The sequence below is a fragment of the Mustelus asterias genome, chromosome 5 (genome assembly GCF_964213995.1).
Source record: "Mustelus asterias chromosome 5, sMusAst1.hap1.1, whole genome shotgun sequence".
Taxonomy (NCBI): Eukaryota; Metazoa; Chordata; class Chondrichthyes; order Carcharhiniformes; family Triakidae; genus Mustelus; species Mustelus asterias.
Window position 1 is genome coordinate 79,723,200 of NC_135805.1, and position 26,545 is coordinate 79,749,744.

At 41.8% G+C, this 26,545-nt stretch overlaps 1 protein-coding gene across 4 annotated transcripts in view; it reads left to right on the forward strand.

The window, feature by feature from the left end:
* The window catches only part of cd2ap (CD2-associated protein), a 234,441-nt gene that overhangs the window by 176,635 nt on the left and 31,261 nt on the right, over positions 1–26,545 (forward strand). For all 4 annotated transcript variants that reach the window (XM_078212880.1, XM_078212882.1, XM_078212883.1 and 1 more), the window contains one exon: positions 26,297–26,435. In XM_078212880.1, coding sequence (XP_078069006.1) covers positions 26,297–26,435 — 139 coding nt within the window. The remainder of the gene's footprint in view (positions 1–26,296; positions 26,436–26,545) is intronic.

Sequence of the window (26,545 nt, forward strand, 5' to 3'; positions counted from 1 at the left end):
TAGAAGGTATGAAACATTGAAACTTTTACACCTATTTTGTCATGTTGTAAGTATGCTTCACATTTCATAAGCAAGTGAATGTGTTAAAAGCCATTGTTGTGTTTAGAAGCTGATTAAATAATGATGATAATCTGGTCACCTTTTGCTTTTGCTGATAGTCCTGAGTTGAACGAGTGGTAGTTTCACCACATTTAATTACAGATGCTAACTCAAAACACCCAATATTTAAGAACTAAATTAGGAATGGGTGTAAATTAGGAATGGTCGCTTAACCCATTGAACTTGATCCCACTGTTCATTGTGATCATGGTGAATGTACTTTCTAATTTTTGTTTGGGATGCGTGAATTTTTTTTCCATGTGCAGCCCTGTTTAATTTTATCCGAGTCTGCACGTATGGTAGCTGAAAGGAACTGATATGTGCACGGTTTCCTTAGGGACTTTTAGTTTGCTGTGCAGGTTAGAAAGTAAGGAGTTTAACAACACCAAGTTAATGTCCAACAGGTTTATTTGGTAGCAAAAGCCACACTTTTGCTACCAAATAAACCTGTTGGACTTTAACCTGGTGTTGTTAAACTTCTTACTGTGTTTACCCCAGTCCAACGCCGGCATCTCCACATCATGTTAGAAAGAACATTGATCATTGCTGCTCTGTATTTTAACTTCATCCATCTGCCTTGGCTCCATATCCCTTTCTATCCTTGACGAGTAAACATGTATAAATTTAAAATGAATTGAGTTAGTATCTATGGCCTTTTAAAAGTTCCACAATCAAAGTGCCCCCATTTGAATTAGTGCTTCCTAATTTCTCTGCTGAATGGCCTGGCCCTTGTTTTAAGGTTATGCCTGACAACCCTATTAATTCCTTTCAGAATCCTGAAACACTCAAACGAATCACCCATAACTTAGAAGCCTAGTTACCTAATCTCTCCCCTAATTCTTGGAATCCAGATAATTTTCTGGTAAATCAGCGCTGCATTCCTTCCAAGCCCAATATATCATTTCTAAGGTGCAGTGTCAAAGTCTGTGCACAGCACTCAAAAAGGGATATGACCAATGTTTGATACAACTGAAGCATAACTTCCTCCCTTTTGAATTCCACCTCCAACTCTTATGAGATGAAGGTCAGCATTCCATTAACCTTTTTGATTACTTTTTGCCTCTGTCAACTAGCTTTTAATAATTTGTGTGTCTTAGCACCCAAATTTCTCTGCTCCTATACAGTTTCAAAGTAAATGGCTTCACACTTGATGCAACTTAGCATTCACTTAATCTGCCTGGACACAGTTGCAACTTTGCTCCCATCTAAGATACTTACTATCCCTCCTAATGCGTTGTTTTTTGGTGCTATTCACTGAAGTACCACTTTGAAGTGCTTCTGCGTACTTTTGCTTTTTGTGTTTAAAATGCATGTCTTGTTTTTTTCCAATTTAGTCGTCATATGTATAATTTGTTGAGGATCAATTATTCTGTGATTGGTTCTGCCTTGCATGATATCCCAGTGAAGGAAAATAACAAAAAATCAATTATAAATTAAATGCGAAGGAAAGATTCATGCTTCTGCGTGACCAAAGCAAAGATTGATTCTGTGCTAGTTGTCAGCTGAGTGAAAGCTTCTGCAATCGATGCCACAATGTGTGACATCTCAGTTTTGCAAATGTTGAACCATTAGACCTTTATCTTAATGCATTAGGTTTTCACTTCATGCATTGCTAAACATTGGACTTCAGCAAGTGTAAATGTTAGGTTTTGCACCTCTCTTACTTGAGAGGCATCAATAAAATTAAAATTAGTTATTCTACCTTCATATAACGTTGCAATGCTCAGAACTGCAGAAAACCACTCTAGACCATTTGCTTATTCCAGTGTCCAGGAAAGGTTATATTCACAATGGCCTACTTATTTATCTTTACGATTTTTTCATGAGAATCTCATCTTGAGCGTGATGATGCAGCCAGCCTTCACTGACCCCTTTAGCAATCAATTCCAAACATTCAGATACAAGCAAAATACTGCGGATGCTAGAATCTGAAACAAAAACAGATTTTCCAGCATTTTCTGTTTTAATTCCAAGCATTCACCTGCTTATAGTCCTTAACTCTGCCTTGTTTCCACCCTCCTCCCTCAAGGCTGTGTCCTCTTTTTCTAGAATCTGAGACTGGTGAACATATTGGAGATTCCATATGTATATTAGGACCTTCAATAATTCAACCCCAAATATTTTTGAGTGTTGTGCAAACTGTCTTATCTTCTGCAACGTCTTCATAACTCAAATGTCTAGTCCCAGCCATCACTTAGATACCCCTTTCTGCATTCTTGATGTCTTTCTCATGATGACTGATTAGAATTGTATGCAGTGCTGCTGGTGGGGATGTACCAACAGTTTGAGCATTCTGCCCTATTCCTTTGGCTGTACAACCAAGATCATTTTGCTGTTATCACTTCTATTGCTACTGTTTATTTTCCAATGGGCGGCATGGTGACATAGTGGTTAGCATTGCTGCTTCACAGTGTGTGGTACCCGGGTTCAATTCCAGCATCTGGTCAGTGTGTGAAGTTCGCAAGTTCTCCCCGTGTCTGCGTGGGTTTTCTCTGGGTGCTCTGGTTTCCTCCCACACTCCAAAGATGTGCAGGTTAGGTGGATTGGCCATGCTAAATTGCCACTTAATGTCAGTGGGATTAGCAAGGTAAATACATTGGATTACGAGGGATAGGGCCTGGGTGGTAGTGTTGTCGGTGCAGCCTATCCTTGATAGGCTGGAAGGCCTCTTTCTGCACTGTATGAATTCTATGACTTTGGATTTGTCCAATGTTGACAAATGAGGTTATCCATTTTGGACCTAAAAAGGAGCAGATATAATACTTTGTAAAGTATTTTGTATAGTACTTTGACACTGTCTTGCTATCTCGGAAAAGCCGCCAGCGCAATCAAGGACCCTACGCACCTTGGACATTCTCTCTTCCGCCGCCTTCCGTCGGGAAAAAGATACAAAAGTCTGAGGTCATGTACCAACCGACTCAACAACAACTTCTTTCCAACTGCCATCAGACTTTTGAATGAACCAACTTGCGTTAAGTTGATCTTTCTCTACACCTGAGCTATGACTGTAACACTACATTCTGCACCCTCTCGTTTCCTTTCCTATGCACAATATGCTTTGTCTGTATAGTGCACAAGAAACAATACTGTACACTAATGTGACAATAAATCAAATCAAATAGTTTAAAGCCAGAAATCTTCCAAGAAATGGCCAACACCATCATATTGCTCCTTGGCTGCTATTCTTTAAAAATAATTTCTGCCCCAGATTTCCGAAGAGGGCCTCTTCAGAAATGTGGAATTGTTCTCTAGTCGACCTCAGTCAGGCAGGGTCATCATGGAAGCCAACCCATGTCCTAAAAGTACGAGCTGCCTTCATTCACTAATGTGGTGAAACACTTTGGGACATATTTAAATTGTATTTCGCTGTTAGTGAGTGAGGTAAGTGGGTTGGATGGCAAGTGGACAGGGTGGTGGTGTGGCTGGGTGCTGAGGTCAGGTCATGGAGAGAGGCTTGTAGGAGGGCAAGAACGAGTTTAAAGTTTATTTATTAGTGTCACAATTAGGCTTATATTAACACTGCAATAAAATTACTGTGAAAATTCCCTCGTCGTCTCACGCCGGTGCCTGTTCGGATACTCTGAGGGAGAATTTAGCATGGCCAATGCACCTAACCAGCATGTCTTTGACACTGTGGGAGGAAACCGGAGCACCTGGAGGAAACCCACGCAGACACGGGAAGAACGTGCAGACTCTGCACACACAGTGACCCAAGCTAGGAATCGAACCTGGGTCCCTGGTGCTGTGAGGCAGCAGAGCTAACCACTGTACCACCATGCCACCTAGCTAGAGGTTAAGGGGTTAGTTGGAGGGGAGTCATAGTGGAGGAGTCCGATTTTGGGGTGGGGTTGGAGAGGGAGGTCAGTGAGGAATTGGGGAAGCGGTCAGTTAGTCAAGAGTGAGACATGGTTTTTTTTCCTGCCTGATATTTCCTAGGTAATGATCTGGGAAATTGAGTCAGAATCCTCCCAAGTCTCTTGACACTAATTCAGAGCGTTCCAGGCACATGGGAATTGCCCATCAGAAGTTGAAATTTCCCAGGCAATTGATGCAGAGTCCTGGCATTCGGACTTGCAAGGTGTTCCCCCAGCACATCTTCCAGGGTACATCCAGTTTCTGACCATCTTGAAACAAGAAGATCTAGGCCAGTGTTGTGCCAACACTGAATATTTAGAGTCTGCTAAACTAAGGAAAATGTTAACCTTATTGGAACATCTCTTATTGCAAACTTCTTTACCTTGAGTACTACACAGCAGATAGCAAGATCATAAGAGACAGCATCACTTCCTGTGATGGTGTATACAATGTTTCAGCAGTGGGTTTATAGTTAGTCAGCCCTTTTGCTTTGCTTCATTTGTGCACATCTCACTTCCTGATCTCCCCACTGGGGGACACAAAGGCAGAAGTCAAGAAAATGCACAAATTACTCAGTTCTTCTGTCAATGAAATTTTTAATTTACTGGATCTGCAGGCTGACAAATCCACTGGCCCAGATGGACTTCACCCTAAGGTCTCAAAAGAAATGGCTAATGAAATAGTTGATGCATTGGTTTTACTTTTCTAAAATTCCTCAGATTTGGAGAGAGTTGCGTTAGATTGAAAGATAACAGATATAACTGCTTTATTCAAAAAGGGAGGGAGAGAGGAAGCAGGAAACTACAGGCCAGTTAGTCTAACAACTGTCAAAGAGAAAATGTTAGCCATTATTATTGATGTTATAACAGGGCACTTGGATAAATTCACAGCAATCAGGTGGAGTCAACACGGTTTTATAAGGCAAAATTTATTTTAATTCTTTGAAAAAACCATTTGTGCTGTGGATCAAGAGGAATCAGTGGATATAATGTACTTCTTCCAAAAGGCATTTGATATGATGCCAAATCAAAGACTATTGTGGAAAAAGAAGCTGCTGGTGTAGAGGGTAACATATTAGCATGGATTGAAGACAGGCTAGCTAACGGAGCAGAGTTGGCATACATGGGTCGTTTTCCAGTTGGCAGGATGTGATGAGTGGTGTACCGCAGGGACTGCCTCATTTTGTGTGTTTGAATTGGGTGGGCCAAATAGGTGAAGGAGTGGAAAATGCAACTGGGTAGACTGGGGGTTTTCCATGACTAACCTCACTGGAGATTGACGAAATCCTACGGTTGATGGTGTGCCAAAGGGATCAGTGCTGGGGCCTCAACCTTTTACAATTTATATAAATGACTTGGATAAAGGAACTGACGGTATGGTTGTTAAATTTGCTGATGACAAAAAGATGGATAGGAGAGTAAAATGTGAAGTGGACATATGGAGGCTGCAAAAAGATATAGATAGGGTTAAGTAAGTGGGCAAAAATCTGGCAAATGGAGTATAATGTGGGCAAATGTGAAAGTGCCCATTTTGGCAGAAAGATTTTAAAAAGCTGCTTATCTAAATGGTGAGAAATTGCAGAGCTCAGGTGTAGAGGGATCTGGATGTCCTGGTGCATGAATGACAAAAGGCTGGTATACAGGTACAGCAAGTAATTAGGAAAGCTAACAGCATGTTATTGCTTATTGTGAGGGGAATTGATTACAAGAGTAGGGAAATTATGCTTCAGTTGTAAATGGCACGGGTGAGACCACATCTGGAATAGTGTATAGCATTGGTCTCATTTAAAGTAGGATGTGAATGTGTTAGCAGCAGTTCAGAGAAGGTTTACTGGACTAATGTCAGGAATGAGCGAGTTGTCTTGTGAGGAGGTTTGGAGATGTTAGGTTTGTATGATAGATGACTTGAACAGTGAGGAGGTGCAGGGTCCAGAGTTCAGGTAGTAAAAATGTCAAAATCTCATGAACATGTACAGAAATAATTCTTAAAAAAAATACTGATGGCATGTTTGCCTTTACATTTGGAAGAAGAGGTAGAAGTCATGTTTTAGCTAAGCAGAGTCCTGATTGGACCACACCTGAAGTATTATGAGCAGTTCTGGACATCACATTTTAGTGGGGATGTATTGACCTTGGAGGGAAGCAACACTGATTTACCAGAATGATACCTGGAGTCCGGGAGTTAAATTATGAGGAGAGATTACACAAACTAAGCTTCTGCTGCCTGGAATTTAGAAGGTTAGGAGATGGTAAAAGTGAAACTTCCACGGTGTTAAGGAGAGCAAGTAGAAATCAATTAGACCAAATAAATCTGCTGGTTGGGAATGCTGGAATCAGGGCAACAACGTAATGAAATTCAGGAATGAAATTAGGAACTATCCCTACAGATATAATGGGTGGTAGAAGTTTGGAACTCTTCCTCAAATGGCAATTGATCCTGGATTAATAACTTTAGAATTGGAGTGTTTTATTTTTACCGAAGGTGGGGTATGTGGAATTAGAATGCAAATTAATCATGATCTCTTTGAATGGTGGAACAGACTCGAGCGGCTAAGTGGCCTATTCCTGTTCCTACATTTCATGCTTAAGAACATCTGTGACTCATCAATGGAGCTTTCTTGTCCATCCAGGTCTTTTTCCATCTGATCAGCTTGTTCCCTATTGTTAACAGTCCAACCTAGTTTAGTATCATCCACACGTATTTTAGCTCAAAGGAGAATCCAATGAGAATTGATGCCAGAATTGCGGTTTAACAAAGGGAGAGAGTGATTAAATATGGGCTTTACTTAGACATATTCATAGACATCTCCTCAACATTTGCCATGGCACTACTGCTCCCAATCACTGAAAAGTCCCATCTCTAACAAATTCCTTGTATACCCCATCACTGATCTTTCCTTGACTCCCTCCAATCCCACTTTTTTAAAAAGTGTTCTTGAGATGGAGTCATGAAGTTTTATTGCCTTTCGCCCATCATGTCTGTTCCAGCCATCAGGCACCAATCCATTCTCATCCCATTTTCCAGCACTTGGTCTGTAGACTTGTATGCTGTGTTCATCTAAATGCTTTTTAAACATTCATGGTTCCTGCTTCTACCACCCTCTCGGGCACAGAGTTCCAGATTCCCACCACCCTCTGATTGAAAAGCTTTTTCTCAAATCCCCTCTAAATCTGTGTCCCTGGATATTAACCCATCAACAAAGGGGAAAAGTTTCTTCCTATCTACCCTATCTATGTCCATTTTCTATGTATCATTTTCTTGATGAGGTACGCACTTTAAAGTCCTGTGGAGCTCGTGCACCCATTGTAAACTTCTAAATGAATTTTGTTGTTCCCTTTTCCCAGACCCATGTCATGCTCCTCTTGTGCGATGTGGGAATTTGGAGACCCTTCTGGTGTCCGTGCCTCCTTCAAGTGCAGGAGGTGTGTCCAACTGCAGCTCCTGTTAGACTGCTTGACGGCTCTGGAGCTGCGGGTGGATTCACTTTGAAGCATCTGCGATGCTGAGGAAGTCGTGGAGAGCATGTTCCGTGAGTTGGTCACATCGCAGATAAAAATTACTGAGATAGGGAATAGGTGACCACCAGACAGAGGAAGAGTAGGAAGGCAGTGCAGGAGTCCACTGCGGTCATCTCCATCCAAAACAGATACACCATTTTGAATACTGCTAGGGAGATGGCTCACCAAGGGAAGGTGGCAGCAGCCAGGTTCATGGCACCGTGGCTGCCTCTATTACGCAGGAGGGCAGGAAAAAGAGTGGCAGAGCTATAGTGATAGGGGGTTCAATTGAAAGGGGAATAGACAGGCATTTCTGCAGACGCAAATGAGACTCCAGAATGGTATGGTGCCTCCCTGGTGCAAGGGTCAAGAATGTCTTGGAGCGGCTGCAGGACATTCTGGAGGGGGAGGATGAACAGCCAGCTGTCGTGGTGCATATAGGCACCAACAATATAGGTTAAAAAGTGGGATGAGTCCCACAAGCTGAGTTTAGGGAGTTAGGAGTTAAACCAAACTTTAAAAATAGGACCTCAAAGGTAGTATCTCAGGATTGGTACCAGTGCCAAGTGCTGGTCAGAGTCGGAATGTCAGAATAGCTAAGATGAATAGATGGCTTGGGGGAATTGTGCAAGAGGGAGGGATTCAAATTTCTGGGACATGGAACCGGTTCTGGGGGAGGTTGGACCAGTATAAAATCGGATAGTTTGCACCTGGGCATGACTGGAACCAATGTCCGAGGGGGAGTGTTTGCTAGTGCTGTTGAGGAGGGTTTAAACTAATGTGGCAGGGGGATGGGAACCGATGCAGGAAGTGAGGGGGAAGTAAAATGGGGACAAACAAAAGGCAGCAAGGGGAAAAGTGGAAGGCAGAGAAACCGAAGACAAAAATCAAAAAGGGACACATTACATCATAATTCTAAGAGGGCAATAAATGCCAAAAAAGAGGCCTGAAGGCTCTGTGTCTCAATGTGAGTATTTGTAATCAGGTGGATGAATTAACTGCGCAGACAGTCATTAACGAATATGATATAATTAGGATCACGGAGACTTGGTTCCAGGGTGACCAGGGATGGGAACTCGACATTCAGGAGTATTCAATATTCAGGAAAGATGGACGGAAAGGGCCGGGGGGGGGGGGGGGGGGGGGGGTGTGTGTATGTGGTAGCGTTACTAGTTAAAGGAGATTAATGCAATAGTAAGGAAAAACATTAGCCTGGACAATGTAGAATCTGTATGGGTGGAGGTGTGGAACACCAAAGGACAAAAAATGCTAGTGGAAGTTGTGTACAGACCAAACAGTAGTTGTGGGATGGTATCAAGCAGGAAATTAATGATGCAGTTATCATGGGTGACTTCAATCTGCATATATTGGGCTCATCAAATTGGTAGCAATACGACGGAGGAGGATTTCCTGGAATGTATAAGGGATGGTTTTCTCAACCAATATGTCGAGGAACCAACTAGAGAGCTTGCCATCCTGGACTGTATTGTGTAATGAGAGAGGATTAATTAGTAACCTTGTGTGCAAGATCCTTTGGCGAAGAGTGACCATAATATGGTAGAATTCTTCATTAAGATGGAAAGTGACACAGTTAAGTTAGACTAGGGTCCTGAACTTGTGGAAAGCTAACTTTGGTATGAGACATGCATTGGCTAGGATACTTAAGGGATTGACAGTGGATGGGCAATGGTAGACATTTAAAGAACACATGGATGAACTTCAACTGTACATCCCTGTCTGGCGTAAGAGTAAAACGGGGAAGGTGGCTCATCTATGGCTAACAAGGGAAATCAGGGATAGTGTTAAAGCCAAAGAAGAGGCATATAAATTGGCCAGAAAAAGCAGCAAACCTGAGGACTGGGAGAAATTTAAAATCCAGCAGAGGAGGACAAAGGATTTAATTCGGAAGGAGAAAATAGAATACGAGAGTAAACTTGCAGAAAACAAAAACTGACTGCAAAAGCATCTATAGATATGTGAAGAGAAAAAGACTGGTGAAGTCAAATGTAGATCCCTTATAGTTAAAATCAGGTGAATTCATAATGGGCAACAAGGAGATGCCAGACAAGCTGAACAAATACTTTGGAACTGTCTTCACTGAGGAGGACACAAATAACCTTCCAGAAATACTAGAGGACAGAGGGTCTAGCATGAAGGAGGAACTGAAGGAAATCCTTATTAGTCAGGAAATTGTATTGGAGAAATTGTTGGGATTAAAACCCGATAAGTCCCCAGGGCCTGATGCTCTGCAGCTCAGAATACTCAAGGAAGTGGCCCTAGAAACAGTGGGCGCATTGGTGATCATTTTCCAGCATTCCATAGACTCTGGAAGAGTTTCAGTGGATTGGAGGGTGGCTAACGTAACCCCACTTCTTCAAAAAAGGAGAAAATGGGAATTATAGACCAGTTAGCCTGATCGGTGGTGGGAAAAATGCTGGGAGTCAATTATTAAGGATGTAATAACTGAGCATTTGGAAAGCGGTGACGGGATCGGTCTAAGTCAGCATGGATTCCTAAAGGGAAGTTATGCTTGACAAATCTTCAGGAATTTTTCGAATATGTGACCAGTAGAATGGACAAGGGTGAACCAGTGGATGTTGTGTATTTGGGCTTTTGACAAGGTCCCACACAAGAGATTAGTGAGCAAAATTAAAGCTCGTGGTATTGGGGATAATGTATTGATGTGGATAGAGAACTGGTTGGCAGACAGGAGGCAGAGAGTGGGAATAAATGGGTCCTTTTCAGAGTGGCAGACAGTGACTCGTGGGGGTACTGCAGGTTTCAGTGCCGGGATCCCAGCTTTTCAAAATATATGTTAATGATTTGGATGAAGGAATTGAATGCAATATTTCCAAATTTGCAGATGACATTAAGCTGGATGGCAGTGTGTGCTGTGAGGAGGATGCTAAGAGGCTGCAGGGTGACTTGGACAAGCTAGCTAAGTGGGCAAATACTTGGCAAATGCAATATAATGCGGATAAATGTGAGGTTATCCACTCTGGTGGCAAAAACAGGAAGGAAGATTATCTGAATGGTGGCAGTTCAGGAAAAAGGGAAGTGCAATATGATCTGGGTGTCATGGTGGAATAGTCGCTGAAGGTTGGCACGCAGTTACAGCAGGTGGTGAGGAAAGCGAATGGCATGCTGGCCTTCATAGCAAGAGGATTTGAGTATAGGAGTAAGGATATCTTGCTGCACGTGTACAGGGCATTGGTATAAAATAGAAGCAGGAGTAGGCCATTTGGCCCTTTGAGTCTGCTCCAAAATTCATTTTGATCACGGTTAATCATCAAATTCAAGCCATTTTTCACCTATGGGAGAGGAACTCATCACGCTTTTTACTCTCTCTGTACATGTCCAATTTCGATTTTTAAAAACCTACAAAGCTGTGATAAGGATGATGGTGGGAGTATCTTAATTAAGCACCACTATACTTGAGGAACTGATTCCACAATGAATCATATTAATTTCTATAAAAAGAATATTCAATATCATTGTTATATCCAAACTTTTAATTTATATCTTTGGTAAATATCCTTGAATTAACATGTGACCACTCCTTAAGTATTGTGTGCAGTTTTGGTCTTCTAGTCTGAGGACGGACATTCTTGCTGTTGAGGGAGTCCAGTGAAGGTTCACCAGACTGATTCCCAGAATGGCAGGACTGACATATGAAGAGAGACTGGATCAACCGGGCTTGTACTCACTGGAATTTAGAAAAATGAGAGGGGACCTCATAGAAACACACCAAATCCTGAGGGGACTGGACAGGCTAGATGTGGCAAGAATGTTCCCGATATTGGGAAGTACAGAACTAGGCGTCAGGGTCTCAGAACAAGGGGTAAGCCATTTAGGACTGAGATGAGGAAGAACTTCTTCACTGAGTTGTGAACCTGTGGAATTCTCTACCACAGAAAGCTGTTGGGGCCAGTTCATTAGATGTGTGCAAGAGGGAGCTGGACGTGGTCCTTGTGACTAAAGGGATCGAGGGGTATGGAGAGAAAATGGGAGTGGGCTACTGAAAGTGCATAGTTAACCATGATCATATTGAATGGTAGCGCAGGCTTGAAGGGCCAAATGGCCTACTCCTGCATCTATTTTCTAAAATAAATGACTAACTGGTCTATGTTTTCCATCATTAATTTGATCTTGATGGGCACGGTGGCACAACGGTTAGCACTGCTGCCTCTCAGCGCCAGGGACCTTGATTCGATTCCCGGCTTGGATCACTGTTTGTGCTAAGTCTGCACGTTTCGTGTCTGCGTAGATTTCCTCTGGGTGCACCAGTTTCCTCCCACAGTCCGAAAGACATGCTGATTAGGTGCATTGGCCATGCTAAATTCCCCCTCAGTGTACCTGAGCAGGTGCCGGAGTGTGGTGACTAGGGGATTTTCACAGGAACTTCATTGCAGTGTTAATTTAAGCCTAAGGACGTATTTTACAGAGGGTGGTGGGGGCCTGGAATGCACTGCCGGGCAAGGTGGTGGAGGCGGACACACTGGGAACGTTTAAGACTTATCTAGATAGCCACATGAACGGAGTGGGAATGGAGGGATACAAAAGAATGGTCTAGTTTGGACCAGGGAGTGGCATGGGCTTGGAGGGCCGAAGGGCCTGTTCCTGTGCTGTATTGTTCTTTGTTGTTTTTTTGTCCTACTTGTGACACAAATAAACAAACTTTAAAAAATTTAAACATTACATCTTTTGATTTTAAACTTGTCACTCGAGAAACAAAAACAGGCATTCATAGGGCTGACATATAATGTCCACATGTTAGTTCAAGGATATTTACCAAAGATGTAAATTAAAAGTTTGGACCTAACAATGGTACTGAATATTCTTTTTATAGAAGGAATTATGATTTATTGTGGAATCAGTTCCTTGGGTATAGTGGTGCTTAATTAAGATACTCCCACCACCATCCTGGCTGTTTGTCACATCTTTGTAGGTATAGATAGAGAGTAAAAAGTGATGAATTCCTCTCCCATGGATGATTAATGGCTTGAATTTGATGATTAGCTATGATCAAAATGAATGGTGGAGCAGACTCGAAGGACTAAATGGCCTACTCCTATTTTTTTCCATGTAAAAACTACTCTAGAAGATCACTCAAGTTAATGTTTTGCGATATCTATCTTTTTCTATGAGGTCACAAATTTAAGTTCTTGGCATTTTCAGAAATGGATCTTATAATTTTGGTCACTGAAGTATGCTCCAATGTGAAATGGACGCTGGGTCCCCTTTACATTTCCAGATGTTTGTATATTTGAGTTTTAAGGGAATAGTTTTAACCTTCCTCAATGTCTCCCTGCACCTCATTTATAGCTCTTGCCAAGTTTTATATTAAAGGCTAATTTGGAAAATACCTTCCATTAATAAGCAGAAAATCATGTCTCCATTTTTCCAAATCCGCCTCTGTTTTCAAATTTAAAATGGAGTTCATTCCGTTTAACCATTTATAGGAAACATTATGCAAAGCAGAGAATAGAAGGTACGCCTGTCTACTGGTGTCTACAGAAGGGAACCTCCTAAGTGTACGTTTTAGAAGGCTGTCAACTTAATCCTCACAGGAAGAAATGATGCCACTGCAATAGTGCAAAAATAGCTTTCGTTTATCAGCCACTCTTGACACTTTAAACTATTTGTTTTCAACATCACAGCTAAATAACTCTTGTTTTTAATCTCGCGTTATCTAGTTTTCTACTTCTGCCATTTGGACTTGAGGATCATTATTCCAACCAGTTCTCAACTCTTTACACTGCATGGTTATGTTTGAGGTAGATTGATGGATTAGTCTATTGCCATGTCGTGACTGGAATGAGTATGCACTGATGGATAAAGTTCAGGTTTCGCGCATGGATAAGATTACAAACAGTAAATGGGAACTATAGGGAAATGGAAACCAATAATACCCAGTGGCAACATTTTGGTTGAACAGTCAATCTACGGCAGGATGATTGCACAAGACTATTACTACTAACTGATTAACTATAGAAGCAGCTCTGATGTGTGAAAATGGCGCAGTGGTTTCAAGCAGTCAGCTTTGATTTTCTTGTACATTCATCTACGCCTGACTGGGGTTTGCTGTTTTCTCATTACTGCTGTTCAGTCTTGTTTGCCAGATCTGTGGTTCGCACGTAAAACTGTACCAAGAATGTAGTGTTTTTTCTTAAAGTTGTTCTACTGTGAATGAGGAATAAAAACCTTGTTTTGATCTTCAGTTGTGATCATGAGGCTAAAATATATAAAGAAACTCTTTGTTGCATGAACTGTGTAGTATAAGTGCACATGTGCCCTCAAGTGCAACTTCCTATCTTCTGCAATGCCAACTGATGATCATGCTAGTGAGATGTGGCTAATTATAAATCAAGCTGACTTATTTTTCATATATATCCGAATGAACAAAGTAACGGCAGTGAATTTTAATTTATTTTGTAATGCTCCCCATGATACACACATCAAAACATGCTACATGTTCTTCTGGCAGGCTGTGTCCAACTTTACTGACCTGTAATTTCGCTAAAGTTTAACTACAGGGAAGAGCCCTCAATCCATCCCCATGTATGGCTTCATTCCCAGATGTCTTGGGCTGTCTGTCTACTTCTGTGTGCCCTTTGCTGACCTTGTGAAGAATTAAGTCTCAGAATTCTGAATCTGACTTCACATCAAAGCCCGTTAACAGCTTAAACCAAAAATCAATTTCAGGCCAAATAGTTGAAAATCTTGAAAACTGACAGCTAGTTCAGGTCATGTGCACCAAGTGTCTAAACTGTTTTCCCTGATTTGGCATTGCTGAAGTGCAACAGGAAAGACAGGTGCAAGAAAATAAACAATTAACGATCTAGCCTTTATGTTATGATTTTCATGCTACTCAGGACCACAGAGTGCCCCACTGTCAGTGAAATACTTTGAAGCTACAGAGATAGATTTGGGATAAAAAGAGCATGAATTGTTCTGAAGAGAATGACATTTCCATGGGTCTGCCTCATTGCCAAAGCCTCTATGTATGAAGACCTTGAAACAGTTGATAAGTAAATAGTACTGTAATTGGATGCCTCGAGTATCAATGCAATTAGCATGTTGCACAGTGACTTGTCAAAAATCAATTGTGGAAACTTTGTAGAAATCTGGAAACTGAGTTTGTGAGCACACACTTGCACCTTTGGCTCAGTGCCTACTAGGATTCAGCTGCACAGAGGTTAGCGGCAAAGGGGTGGCACGGTGGCATAGTGGTTAGCACTGCTGCCTCAGTGCCAGGGACCCGGGCTCAATTCTGGCCTCGGGGCACTGTCCGTGTGGAATTTGCATATTTTTCCCGTGTCTCCGTGGGTTTCCTCCGGGTGCTCTGGTTTCCTCCCACAGTAAGACGTCTCTCAACACCAGGTTAAAGTCCAACAGGTTTATTTGGTAGCAAAAGCCACTAGCTTTCGGAGCGCTTGCTGCTCCTTCATCAGGTGAGTGGGAGTTCTATTCATAAACAGGGCATATAAAGACACAAACTCAATTTACAAAATAATGGTTGGAATGAGAGTCTTTACAGGTAATCAAGTCTCAAATGTACAGACAATGTGAGTGGAGAAAGCTTTAAGCTCAGGTTAAAGAGATGTGTATTGTCTCCAGGCAGGACAGTTAGTGAGATTTTGCAAGCCCAGGCAAGTCATGGGGGTTACAGATAGTGTGACATGAACCCAAGATCCCGATTGAGGCCGTCCTCGTGTGCGGAACTTGACTATCGGTCTCTGCTCAGCGACTCCATGCTGTCATGTGTCATGAAGGCCGCCTTGGAGAACGCTTACCCGAAGATCAGAGGCCGAATGCCCGTGACCGCTGAAGTGTTCCCCAACAGGAAGAGAACACTCTTGCCTGGTGATTGTCGAGCTGTGTTCATTCATCCGTGGTCGTAGTGTCTGCATGGTCTCCCCAATGTACCATGCCTCGGGACATCCTTTCCTGCAGCGTGTATCAGGTAGACAACGTTGGCCGAGTTGCAAGAGTATGTACCATGTACCTGGTGGATGGTGTTCTCACGTGAGATGATGGCATCCGTGTCGATGATCCGGCATGTCTTGCAGAGGTTGCTGTGGCAGGGTTGTGTGGTGTCGTGGTCACTGTTCTCCTGAAGGCTGGGTAGTTTGCTGCGGCCAATAGTCTGTTTGAGGTTGTGCGGTTGTTTGAAGGCTAGAAGTGGGGGTGTGGGAATGGCCTTGGTGAGATGTTCATCTTCATCAATGACATGTTGAAGGCTCCGGAGAAGCTGTCGTAGCTTCTCTGCTCCGGGGAAGTACTGGACGACGAAGGGTACTCTGTCCGCCGTCTCGTGTGTTTGTCTTCTGAGGAGGTTGGTGCGGTTTTTCGCTGTGGCGGGTCGGAACTGTCGATCGATGAGTCATGCGCCATATCCTGTTCTTATGAGGGCATCTTTCAGCATCTGGAGGTGTCTGTTGCAATCCTCCTCATCTGAGTAGATCCTGTGTATACGGAGGGCTTGTCCGTAGGGGATGGCTTCTTTAACGTGTTTAGGGTGAAAGCTGGAGAAGTGGAACATCGTGAGGTTATCCGTGGGCTTGTGGTACAGTGAAGCGCTGAGGTGACCGTCCTGGATGGAGATGCGTGTGTCCAAGAATGCAACCAATTCCGGAGATTAGTCCATGGTGAGTCTGATGGTGGGGTGGAACTTGTTGATGTCATCATATAGTTGTTTCAGTGATTGTTCACCATGAGTCCAAAGGAAGAAAATATATTCGATGTATCTAGTGTATAGCATCGGTTGAAGGTCCTGTGCGGTGAAGAGGTCTTGTTCGAACCTGTGCATGAAGATCCTGGACCACAATGTCTTCACCTTCAACAACCAGTTCTTCATCCAGACACACGGAACAGCCATGGGGACCAAATTTGCACCTCAATATGCCAACATCTTCATGCACGGTTAAGCATTCTCCAAGGCGGCCTTCATGACACACAACAGCGCAGAGTTACTGAGCAGAGACTGATAGCCAAGATCCGCACACACGAAGACGGCCTCAACCAGGGTCTTGGGTTCATGTCACACTATCTGTAACCCCCATGACTTGCCTGGGCTTGCAAAATCTCACTAACTGTCCTGTCTAGAGACAATACACATCTCTTTAACCTGAGCTTAAAGCTCTCTCCACTCACATTGTCTGTACCTTTTGAGACTTGATTACCTGTAAAGACTCTCATTCCAACCATTATTTTGTAAATTGAGTTTGTGTCTTTATATGCCCTGTTTGTGAATAGAACTCTCACTCACCTGACGAAGGAGCCGCAAGCGCTCCGAAAGCTAGTGGCTTTTGCTACCAAATAAACCTGTTGGACTTTAACATGGCATTGTGAGACTTCTTACTGTGTTTACCCCAGTCCAACGCTGGCATCTCCACATTATTCCTCCCACAGTCCAAAGATGTGCGGGTTAGGTTGATTGGCCATGCTAAATTGTCCCTTAGTGTCTAGGGGGATTAACAGGGTGAATATATAGGGTTGCAGGATAGGGGCGAGATGGGATTGTTGTCGGTGTAGGCTCAATGGGCCGAATGGCGGCCTCCTGCACTGTAGGGTTTCTATGATTCTATGAATTGATGATTTGTGGGTATACTGTTAGAAAAATTGTAACGTATGCTGAGTTGTGCTATTCATTATACCTTTCAAGATTTCTTGATTTTTGCTATCCAACTCGCAAAAACTGAAGTTTTGCTAATCAATGTTGAGAGTAACACTCTCCCATGGGCTGAAGTAAGCAGGATCTATTTGGGCTCAAGATGACATGTTTGATGACCTGTGGTAGACCTGGTAATCTCTTACCTGAACCGGACAAGTCTGTAATGCTCCTGAAGTTTGTTCTTTGATCAACTATTGATGGAACCTGGCAAGATACGCCAGTCATTATTCTACAATTGTAAGATTTCTGCTCCGGATACTCCTACAGAGTTAGTCGGGCAAAGCAGTCAGAGCAAGGCAAGCAGCAAGAAGCTTACAATGCTGACGTACTGTGATTTTACTTGAATAAACGCCAGCAATATGTCCTTTTGGGAAAGAAACCTACCATCTTACCTGGTCTGGCCTACATGTGACTCCAGACCCATAGCAATGTGGTTGACTCTTAAATGCCCCCTGAAATGGATGAATGAAATACATCCTTTGGGAAAAGAGTGCATCATCTCTCATGAACAGAAACTGCAAAAGCAAAATAGTGCAGGTGATGAAACCACAAAATCAAAGTTAGAAATGCTCAGCAAGTCACGCTGCATCTGTAGACAAACATTGCTCATGCTTCAAGTCAATGATCCTCCCTCGGAGATGATAACATGACTTAGGTGAACATCTAAGATATTTGCTTTTCTGTGTTCCATAGATTTGACAGGCAAAAATGAAACATTTTTATATTCACATTTGGCTCACTTAAGTTGACTATTAATTCCGATTTGATTGTACTGATTTCCTTTCATACGTTCATGAAACACTTTGTACCAATTTAAGTTTAGAGACACGATGTGTGGTAGCGATGTTATCTCTTAGTCATGTATACTCCTGGGTACAATTTGTTAATTATCCATAATCCAAGGAACTGATTTGAAAACAATGGCTTGCATTTTTCAAATAGAACTGTGCCTTTTCATAATTTTCCAACTTTCAGGTTTTCAGGATGGGTATAGTTATTTAAAGAAAAGGTACAGGTGAGGGGAATCCAATTAGTTCAACGATCCATGCAGGTGATCTACGTTTTTAGCCATGCCACCGAGTCAACCCTGCAAGGAATTTTTAACCTCCTGTCCTACTCGGAAGACCTTTCCAAGTGTTCATGATAAATCAAAGAAATTCTCTGATAACCATTGTCATGATTTTAATCTTTCGATCAGAATCAACTGCAACCAGTATAATGGGTTTGTTGATTTTAATCAGAATTTAAGACTATACATAACAAATTGGTTACACAGCAAAAACACACATTTGTGATAAGTAGCAAATATTGCTTCAAATTGGGCTGGGTGACTGGTATCCAAGGAGAGCTTTTTTACTTTTCCCTTTTTCTTCTTGGTGCCTCATATATTTGCACTTTGTTTTCTTTTTATTCATTCATGGGACATGGGGGTCACTGGCTGGCCAGCATTTATTGCCAATCCCTAGTTGCCCCTTGGGGGGGCAGTTGAGAGTCAATCACATTGCTGTGGCTCTGGAGTCACATGTAGGCCAGACCAGGTAGGGACAGCAGATTTCCTTCCCTAAAAGACATTAGTGAACCAAATGGGTTTTTCCAACAATCGACACTGGTTTCATGATCATCGTTAGATTCTTAATTCCGGTTATTTTTTACTCAAATTTTCCACTATCTGCTGTGGTGGGATTCGAACCTGGGTCCCCAGAGTATTAGCTGAGTTTCTGGATTAAGCGTCTCATGATAATACCACTAGGCCATCACCTCCGCCTATTGAAGTGTTAGCACATAGCCTACTGCGCTGCACTGTGGTCTCCCAAAGTCTCTTAGATTATTGATAAGATAATTTTGTCCTATAAACATTTACTTTTATTACAAAATACCCCATAAAATGTTGCGTTCTGTAGAACCTTGATGGGAAGTTGTTTAAAATTTTTCATGTGTCATTAGCTTGAGATTTCAGATGTAACTTCTGTCCTTATCAATCAGGCCCTGACCTTCCTTTCATTATCTCATCCTAGTTGTTCTCCATGACTAGTTCTTTCACTCCTCAAAATACCATTCTCAGTGACTTTGAGGTACAGGGCTGTTAATGAGCTGTTCATAATAGCTAGCCAATCTACTTGGATTAATTATATTTCTTAGACTATTGTGCCATAGTGTTTCACACTACTTGTATAGCAGCAGAATCAAATTAAACAAGGTGAAATGGAAAGCCTAACACAGCTTTATAATGTAGTTATCTAGAACAAAGAAAATTACAGCACAGGAACAGGCCTTTCAGCCCTCCAAGCCTGCACCGACCATGCTACCTGACTTAACTAAACCCTTTACCCTTCCGGGGATCATATCCCTCTATTTCCATCCTATTCATGTATTTGTCAGGACGCCCCTTAAAAATCACTATTGTATCTACTTCCACTACCTCCCCCGGCAACGAGTTCCAGGCACCCACCACTCTGTGTAAAAAATCTAAATTTATGCATCTATTTATGCATTTATGCAGCTTTGGTCCCTTGTTTGGGTTGGTGTCCTAAGAATAATCATTCTACTTGTTTGTTTCTAGAAAAATAAAGAATGAAAATGGAGCAATTTCCAGGAAGTTGAAACTTAACAATGCTAACCTATTCCTTGGCTATTTCAAGCTGACTAGTGAATATATATTCAGAGCATTAATCTAATTTATTGCATTGTCCTAAACCTGCTTTCATTTTTGACAGTGCCCCCTTATTTCAAAGGGGAAGGTTCTGTTTGAACCCCTGTAACCTAAAGAATTGGGATCCCAACCGGTGGTTGAAAGGAAAATAATGTGGATGCTGGAAACTGAAATAAAAACAGAAACTCCACAGGCCATTCAGCAACTCTGAAGGGAACAGCGTTAAGATTTCAGGTTATCCAGAATATTTTACATTGGGCTTTCCCAAACTGTTCTGACCACGGAACCGGTTTAACCTCCCAAGAGTACTGACAGAACCCGTGACATTTTTTTGTTATTCTTTGAAGAATTAAACAGTCAATTTTTTTGTGGTTCTTGCACAATAGCTATAGACAAAAATTTAATCTGTACAAGTCTTTTCTATTTCTTATATGTACATTTATTATAATTTAAAAGTTATTTTGGTTAAAAAGTACTTGAGTCTTACCTATTTGAAATTTTTAATGGGTGGAGTGATACAGTTCAATTGGTTAATGGGATGGGGTGGGGGGGGGGCGTTGCGGTGGGGAGTGCTGCTGGAAAGCTGGATTCTCATATTAGACACACGTGTACAGACTTGCTTTCACCTCTCAAGTAGACTCTTTGGTATGTGCGCATACGTGGATGCACACACATTCACACCCTCACCCCTCTCATGCACCTTTTTCTCGCACACTCTCGCTTCCCTTTCTCTCTCAGACAGACACACTATCCCCTCTCTCTCACATACTCATGTCCTTACTGCTCCCTCTTACACACACCATTCTCTCACACACTCGAGCACTGACCCTCTCACTTCTCTCTCACTCGCACATACACACTGACACACTCACATTTCTCTTACGTGCACTTACATAGACAAAGACAAACCCTCAACTCTCCTCCTCTCTCTCTCTCACCCGTGGTCCCTGTTCGCACTGCACCCCCAGTCTCACCCCATTTTCACTCTTGCCACAATTTCACTCCTGCTCCGAGGCCCATCCTCCTTCCCACTCTGAGACTCGATTTCCCCATTCCAGCCTGAGGTCCATTTCTCCTCTAATGGCTGCTTCCCCTGCCACTAAATCATTGCTGTCCCAATCACTCTGCTGTCCACGTTCGCCCACATCTGCAAGTTTGAAGGCTTAGTTTTGTGCCGTTTCCAGCCTGCCCAATTGGAGGCTAGGTTCTGGAGAAGCCAGCCTCTGATTGGACAAGCATCTTAAAGCATTTTTCAATTCTTGTACATCAGCTTGGCCACTGTGGGACCCCTGGAGTCTCCCAAGGAGCCCCACAGTTAGGAAACCCTGTTTTACATCTTGCATACTCCTATAAGGGCCTGTCACCTTTTGTTTCCAGTTTGTTCAGTCATCCCTTTAATAATAAATCGGCTTTGTAGCTCTTCTCACCACTCTGTGGCTTGAAATTTATCTTGCATTTTAATGATCAAAACTGAGCATGGTAGTCGAGACTTAGTTGGCGTGGCCATTCTTAAATTTTAGAATTGCAAACTCCGCTCGCTCAGAAATCATATTCAGCATCCTATTTGCTTTATTTATTGCTGTGCCACAATGATCACAAGATTCCTTCCCACTTCACCTTTAGCTATTTCTATATCATCTGCTTTTCCTGCTAATAATTATAACCGTACACTCTTATTTCATTCTATTTGTGATTCATTTTCCCAATTACAGATTTGATTTGGCTGTTTTCTGTTTCAACTGTACTCCTTTGTTTCGTATCACCTTTCAATTTGGCCAATGTGTACGAGGTTTTTATTGCATTTCGGTTATCATGTGTTTGGAGCAATGAGTTCTATCAGCATACACCAGTGGTTCCCAAAGGGTGCGGCGCGCCACACTGGTGCGGCGAGAGAGGATGGCAAGTGTGGCAGGAAGATTCAAGGACAATCAAAGAAACATTTAAACATGGTTTAAACAAGCATTGTTTTATACTTTCTGGATGTCCCATGATCATATTATAAAGTAGTTGTGTTCTATGCTATGAATCAAGCACTGCTAGGAGTTGTTTTGTTTTGTTTTTGAATGTATTTCTTAACAATAAAAAATTTGGTGTGGCACGAGCAAATTTTTATTCCGAAAGTGCGGCCCAGTGAAAAAAGTTTGGGAACCACTGGAATACACTATCACACCACTCAATTCTTCTCAAATACTACCCATCTGCATCATTCTCAACAAGTATACACCGTTGTTTCCTTCAGTTAATATCTTAAGAGCACATAGACTTTACTTTGAATTTCCATAGACTGAAGATTTCACAAAAAATTGCAACAGCCTTTTCGCTGTTCACTTTGGCTGTTGTTTGTTTCTTGACAAAGAGAAGATTCATTAAACAGGAATACCCCCATCTAAAACTAAGTGGATTCTTTATCAGGCTTATCTGATACTGGTACTTTTGAAATCTGCTCCTGATGATTGATTCCATTACTTTGATAGCGTTGATGAACCCGAGTTTACCAAGTTAGATTTGCTGCCTCTCTTGACTATGGTATGATATTGGCATTTGCTAATAACTTTCAATCGTAATTTGACTTCTTATGAGGACTGTTAACCCTTTACAAGTTACATCTCTGTCTCGATCTAGAAAACCTATAGAAAGCTGGCATCCATTTCCTGGGGTTTGTTGGAGTACTGTAGGCCTGTTGAGAACCTCTGTCAAATATGTCAAAGCCCTTGCAGCAGCTTGGGTTCCAGACATCGGGTTGCTATGGTGTTCAAAATGAAAATTCGGTGATATTCATTTAGTGTGCTAACTGTTCTCTGTTCACTCTCCATTTCATCGCCATCAGTATCCTTTTGAAGTTCTCTCTCTCTTTCTATCCTCTTACAATTATATTTCTGAATGGACAACCCGCTGTTTATGTTTGCAGGTCTTGCCAGTGCTCCTCTCTTTACTCTATTACTCTTGGATTTTTTATGTTTTTGGTTTTAGGCTATGGGTATTGCTGGGAAGGCCAACCTATATTGATTATCCCTGATTATTTTTTAAGGTGTTCATGATTGCTTTTGCAAAGATGCCATGATCCTCCTTGAACCGATGCAGTCCTTGTAGTGTACAATATTAGATAGGGAATTCTAGGATTTTGACCAAGGAACAATGACATATTGGCTGATGACACAAATATAAGTAAGAAAATAAATTGAGAGCAGCAAAAAGAGCTACAAAAAGATAAAGGTTAAATGAATGTGCAAATATCTGGCAAATGGAGTATATTGTGGGAAAATGTGAAAATGGAGGTCCTGTAGAGAGAGAGTGCATCCAGACTTCCAGTAGGCATTTGTTAAGAAGCTGTTCTTGAGTCGTTTGGTATGTGACCTCAGACTTTTGTATCTTTTCCCAACAGAAGAAGGTGGAAGAAAGTATGTTCTGAGTGTGTGAGGGTCCTGGATTATGCTGGCCGCTTTTCTGAGGCAGCGGGAAGTGTAGACGGAATCAACGGATGGGAGGCTGGTTTGAGTGATTGACTGGCCCACTCCTCGTTTTTGTTATCATTTCTTGTGAGGGGGATTGGTTACTAAAGTAACGGGGTAATGCTTCAGTTGTACAGGGCACTAGTGAGACCACATTTGTGTACAGTAATGGCTCCTTATTTAAGGAAAGATGTAAATCCATTGGAAGGCATTCCGAGAAGGTTTACCGGACAAATACCTGAAATAGGTGGATTGTCTGAGAGAAAGTTGGATAGGCTTGTACCCACTGGTGGTTGGAAGAGTAAGAGATGTCTTAGCTGAAACATATAAGATTCTGAGGGATCTTGACAGAGTGGATGTGGAGATAATATTTCATCTTGTGGGAGAATCTAGAACTAGGAGTCACTGTTTAAAAATAAGGGATCGCCCATTTAAAACTGAGATGAGATAAAAATCATTTCATTTGAAAGGTCATAAGTCTTTGGAACTCGCTTTCTGTAAAGGTTGAAGCAGAATCTTTGAACATTTTTAAGGCAGAGGTGAATAGATTTTCTGGCAGATGTAAAAAATCCAGTGACACTTCGCAAAGAAGAGCTGGAGTGTGTATTTCCATTGCCCTGGTTAATTTAAATTCCTAAACCAACATCAATAAAACAGATTTTCTGATTTTATTTGTGGAAGCTTGTATATGAACTGCTACATTTTCCTACTTTGCAACACTGAGGGCACTTAAGTATTACTTGGCTCTGAGGGGTTTGGGGCATCCTTAGAATGTGAAAGTTTGGTCATTTTAACTATAATTTAGTTAATTCTTCTGTCCAGAATGCAACGCCTTTTGAAACTTTTAAATGTCAATCATCTAGCTAATGGTTCATATTTTCAAGGTAGTTTTCAGCTATGGGAAGCTAACTTTGCATGGGTAAAGTAATTAAAGTTTTGGATGTTAGAAATTGCCAGAACACTTCAAATACTGATAGTTCAAAGGGTTCCATCTGTGTGTATGCGGAGTTAGGAAAGTGAAAGCAATAAAACTGGCAGGTGGTCTTTTTTTAGCTGGCAATCTGTAGATGCAAGTCTGAGATGAGTTGCCCTGATTTCATTAGTTCATGCACACTTCAGGGTTCAAAAAGTTGGATTTTGAAGCTAAAAGTTAATTAATCTAGGTATCAATCAGGCATCATATCTAATCTGTGTTGCTACATAACTCAAGGTAGGCCCCTGGTTTGATTTCTGCGGAGTTGACTCTGGGATCTTTCCAGAAGATCTTTGGGGGTTTCAGCTGAAAGCATCCAAGTTGGTGGGTGTAAGCTTTGAATTCAGCCGGCAGAAAAAGAATGAGCCTGCTAATCACTGTAAAACAGCTGTACACCTGAAGCAAAAAGGCAATCAGAAATCAGTTGTATGTCTGAGGTGGTGGCTTTAAGCAAGCATGCACGCCCATTCTTGAGATGAAACAACCTCAGTGATGTTCTTGAGAAAGGCTGGGGGCAGCGCTTCATCAAAATCTGTTGGAAGTATTCCCATGAAATTTCATGCCTCGGAACACTGAGGAGAAATCAAAGTGAATTCCTGAGAGCTGTGACACTTGGTTTGGTCCCGTGGTATGAAGGAACCTTCAAAGTAACCAAAGTGGGCGGCATGGTAGCACAGTGGTTAGCACTGCTGCTTCACAGCGCCAGGGACCTGGGTTCGATTCCCGCCTTGGGTCACTGCCTGTGCAGAATTTGTACGTTCTCCCCGTGTCTGCGTGGGTTTCCTCCGGGTGCTCCGGTTTCCTCCTACATTCTGAAAGACGTGCTAGTTAGGTGCATTGACCCGAACAAGCGCCGGACTGTGGCGACTAGGAGAATTTCACAGTAACTTCATTGCAGTGTTAGTGTAAGCCTTACTTGTGACTAATAAATAAACTTTAACTTGACTTCAAAGGGAAATCATAAGGAAAAGAGGGAAGTTCAATTTAGAGCTTTAGTGTGGAATATGTGACTGTTTTAATATATGTTTTTAATGCAAAGTGTAAGTATTCATCCAGGACAGGTGGCTATTTAGTAATATTTGTTTTACTTGTTTCTTGTATCAGAATCTTGTGGCAAAATCTCTTTCACTGATCAGTGGGTGTTTGATATTCTCTTTAAACTTTAATGGTCTTGTTGTGGGAAATTCACCACTTCGGAGTCAGACTTGGAGGTTCAACGAACAGTTTTATTCGGACAAAGCTTTGGGAGAAGCGCTGGCACTCCGCAGTGCAGGCAGTCACCTTCTCAGCTACACAATGGTAGTTGAGCATCTTTTATACTTTTTAGATAATAGGCAGTACAGACATTAGCTGTTAGCACATCGTTACAAGCTGAGTAGACACATACGGACATCGACAGTTAACACATCGTTATACGTAGACAAGTACGGACATTGACAGTTATCACATCATTGTACATAGAGTAGATACGTTTATGCAGCTATGTCCTCTATCAATGGCTGATCTTGTTATATACATTTATGCATTTATGTCCCCATCAGTGGCTGATCTTGTTATCAAACTCATTGTTCTGGGTCTGCTTTTATCTCAAGTTTAAGGTGCCTCAAGGTCTGACCTGTTTCCTGCAGTAATTTAAACACTACAGGTTTTAACTCTTTGTGTAACGTCTGTGCCCAAAGTCAGTGCCTCTTAATGTCCTTTCCCAGAGTCCATTTTGTGCCAGGTAACCATTTTATGTCCTTTACTATGATTTCACTCCAACAGTCTCTACAGGGATCATATATAAAGAATGTCAGTATGTAAAGTTATCTTTAATGAAGGTGACTGAGCTGCGTTAAATAGTTTTTTTTATCAGTAATTGGTATCATCAAAATAAAATAATTCAAAGCTGTTGGATAATTGTATCTTGAATTATGCATGCAAGAAGAGGTGGAAATAAATCAAAGTTTGTGAGTTCAAGCTTTTATATTTAAAAAAATGCAAAGTATGTGAACATATTTCTTGGTATCTTGATGTTTATTTGAATCCGAGGACAAAATTTTGGTTTGCAGGTGAATAGATGAAATTTATTGTTGTCTTTATTTTTCCACTGCACAGATGATCAGAAGTCAACTAAACCAACCGCCCCAATGGTACCTCCCAAAAAGCCCAACCTCCCTTTGAAAGGTCATCCTTTTAGAACATCCCTGGCTCCCAGACGACCAGAGAAACCCTCAGTGCCTCTACCTTTACCCAAGTAAGATTATTTTTCTGAGATTCCTATAGATTGCCATTATTGTCAGTGTTATGAATATACGTGTGGGCTGAAATAACAAACAATGAATGTACTTCATCATGAATGGAGAT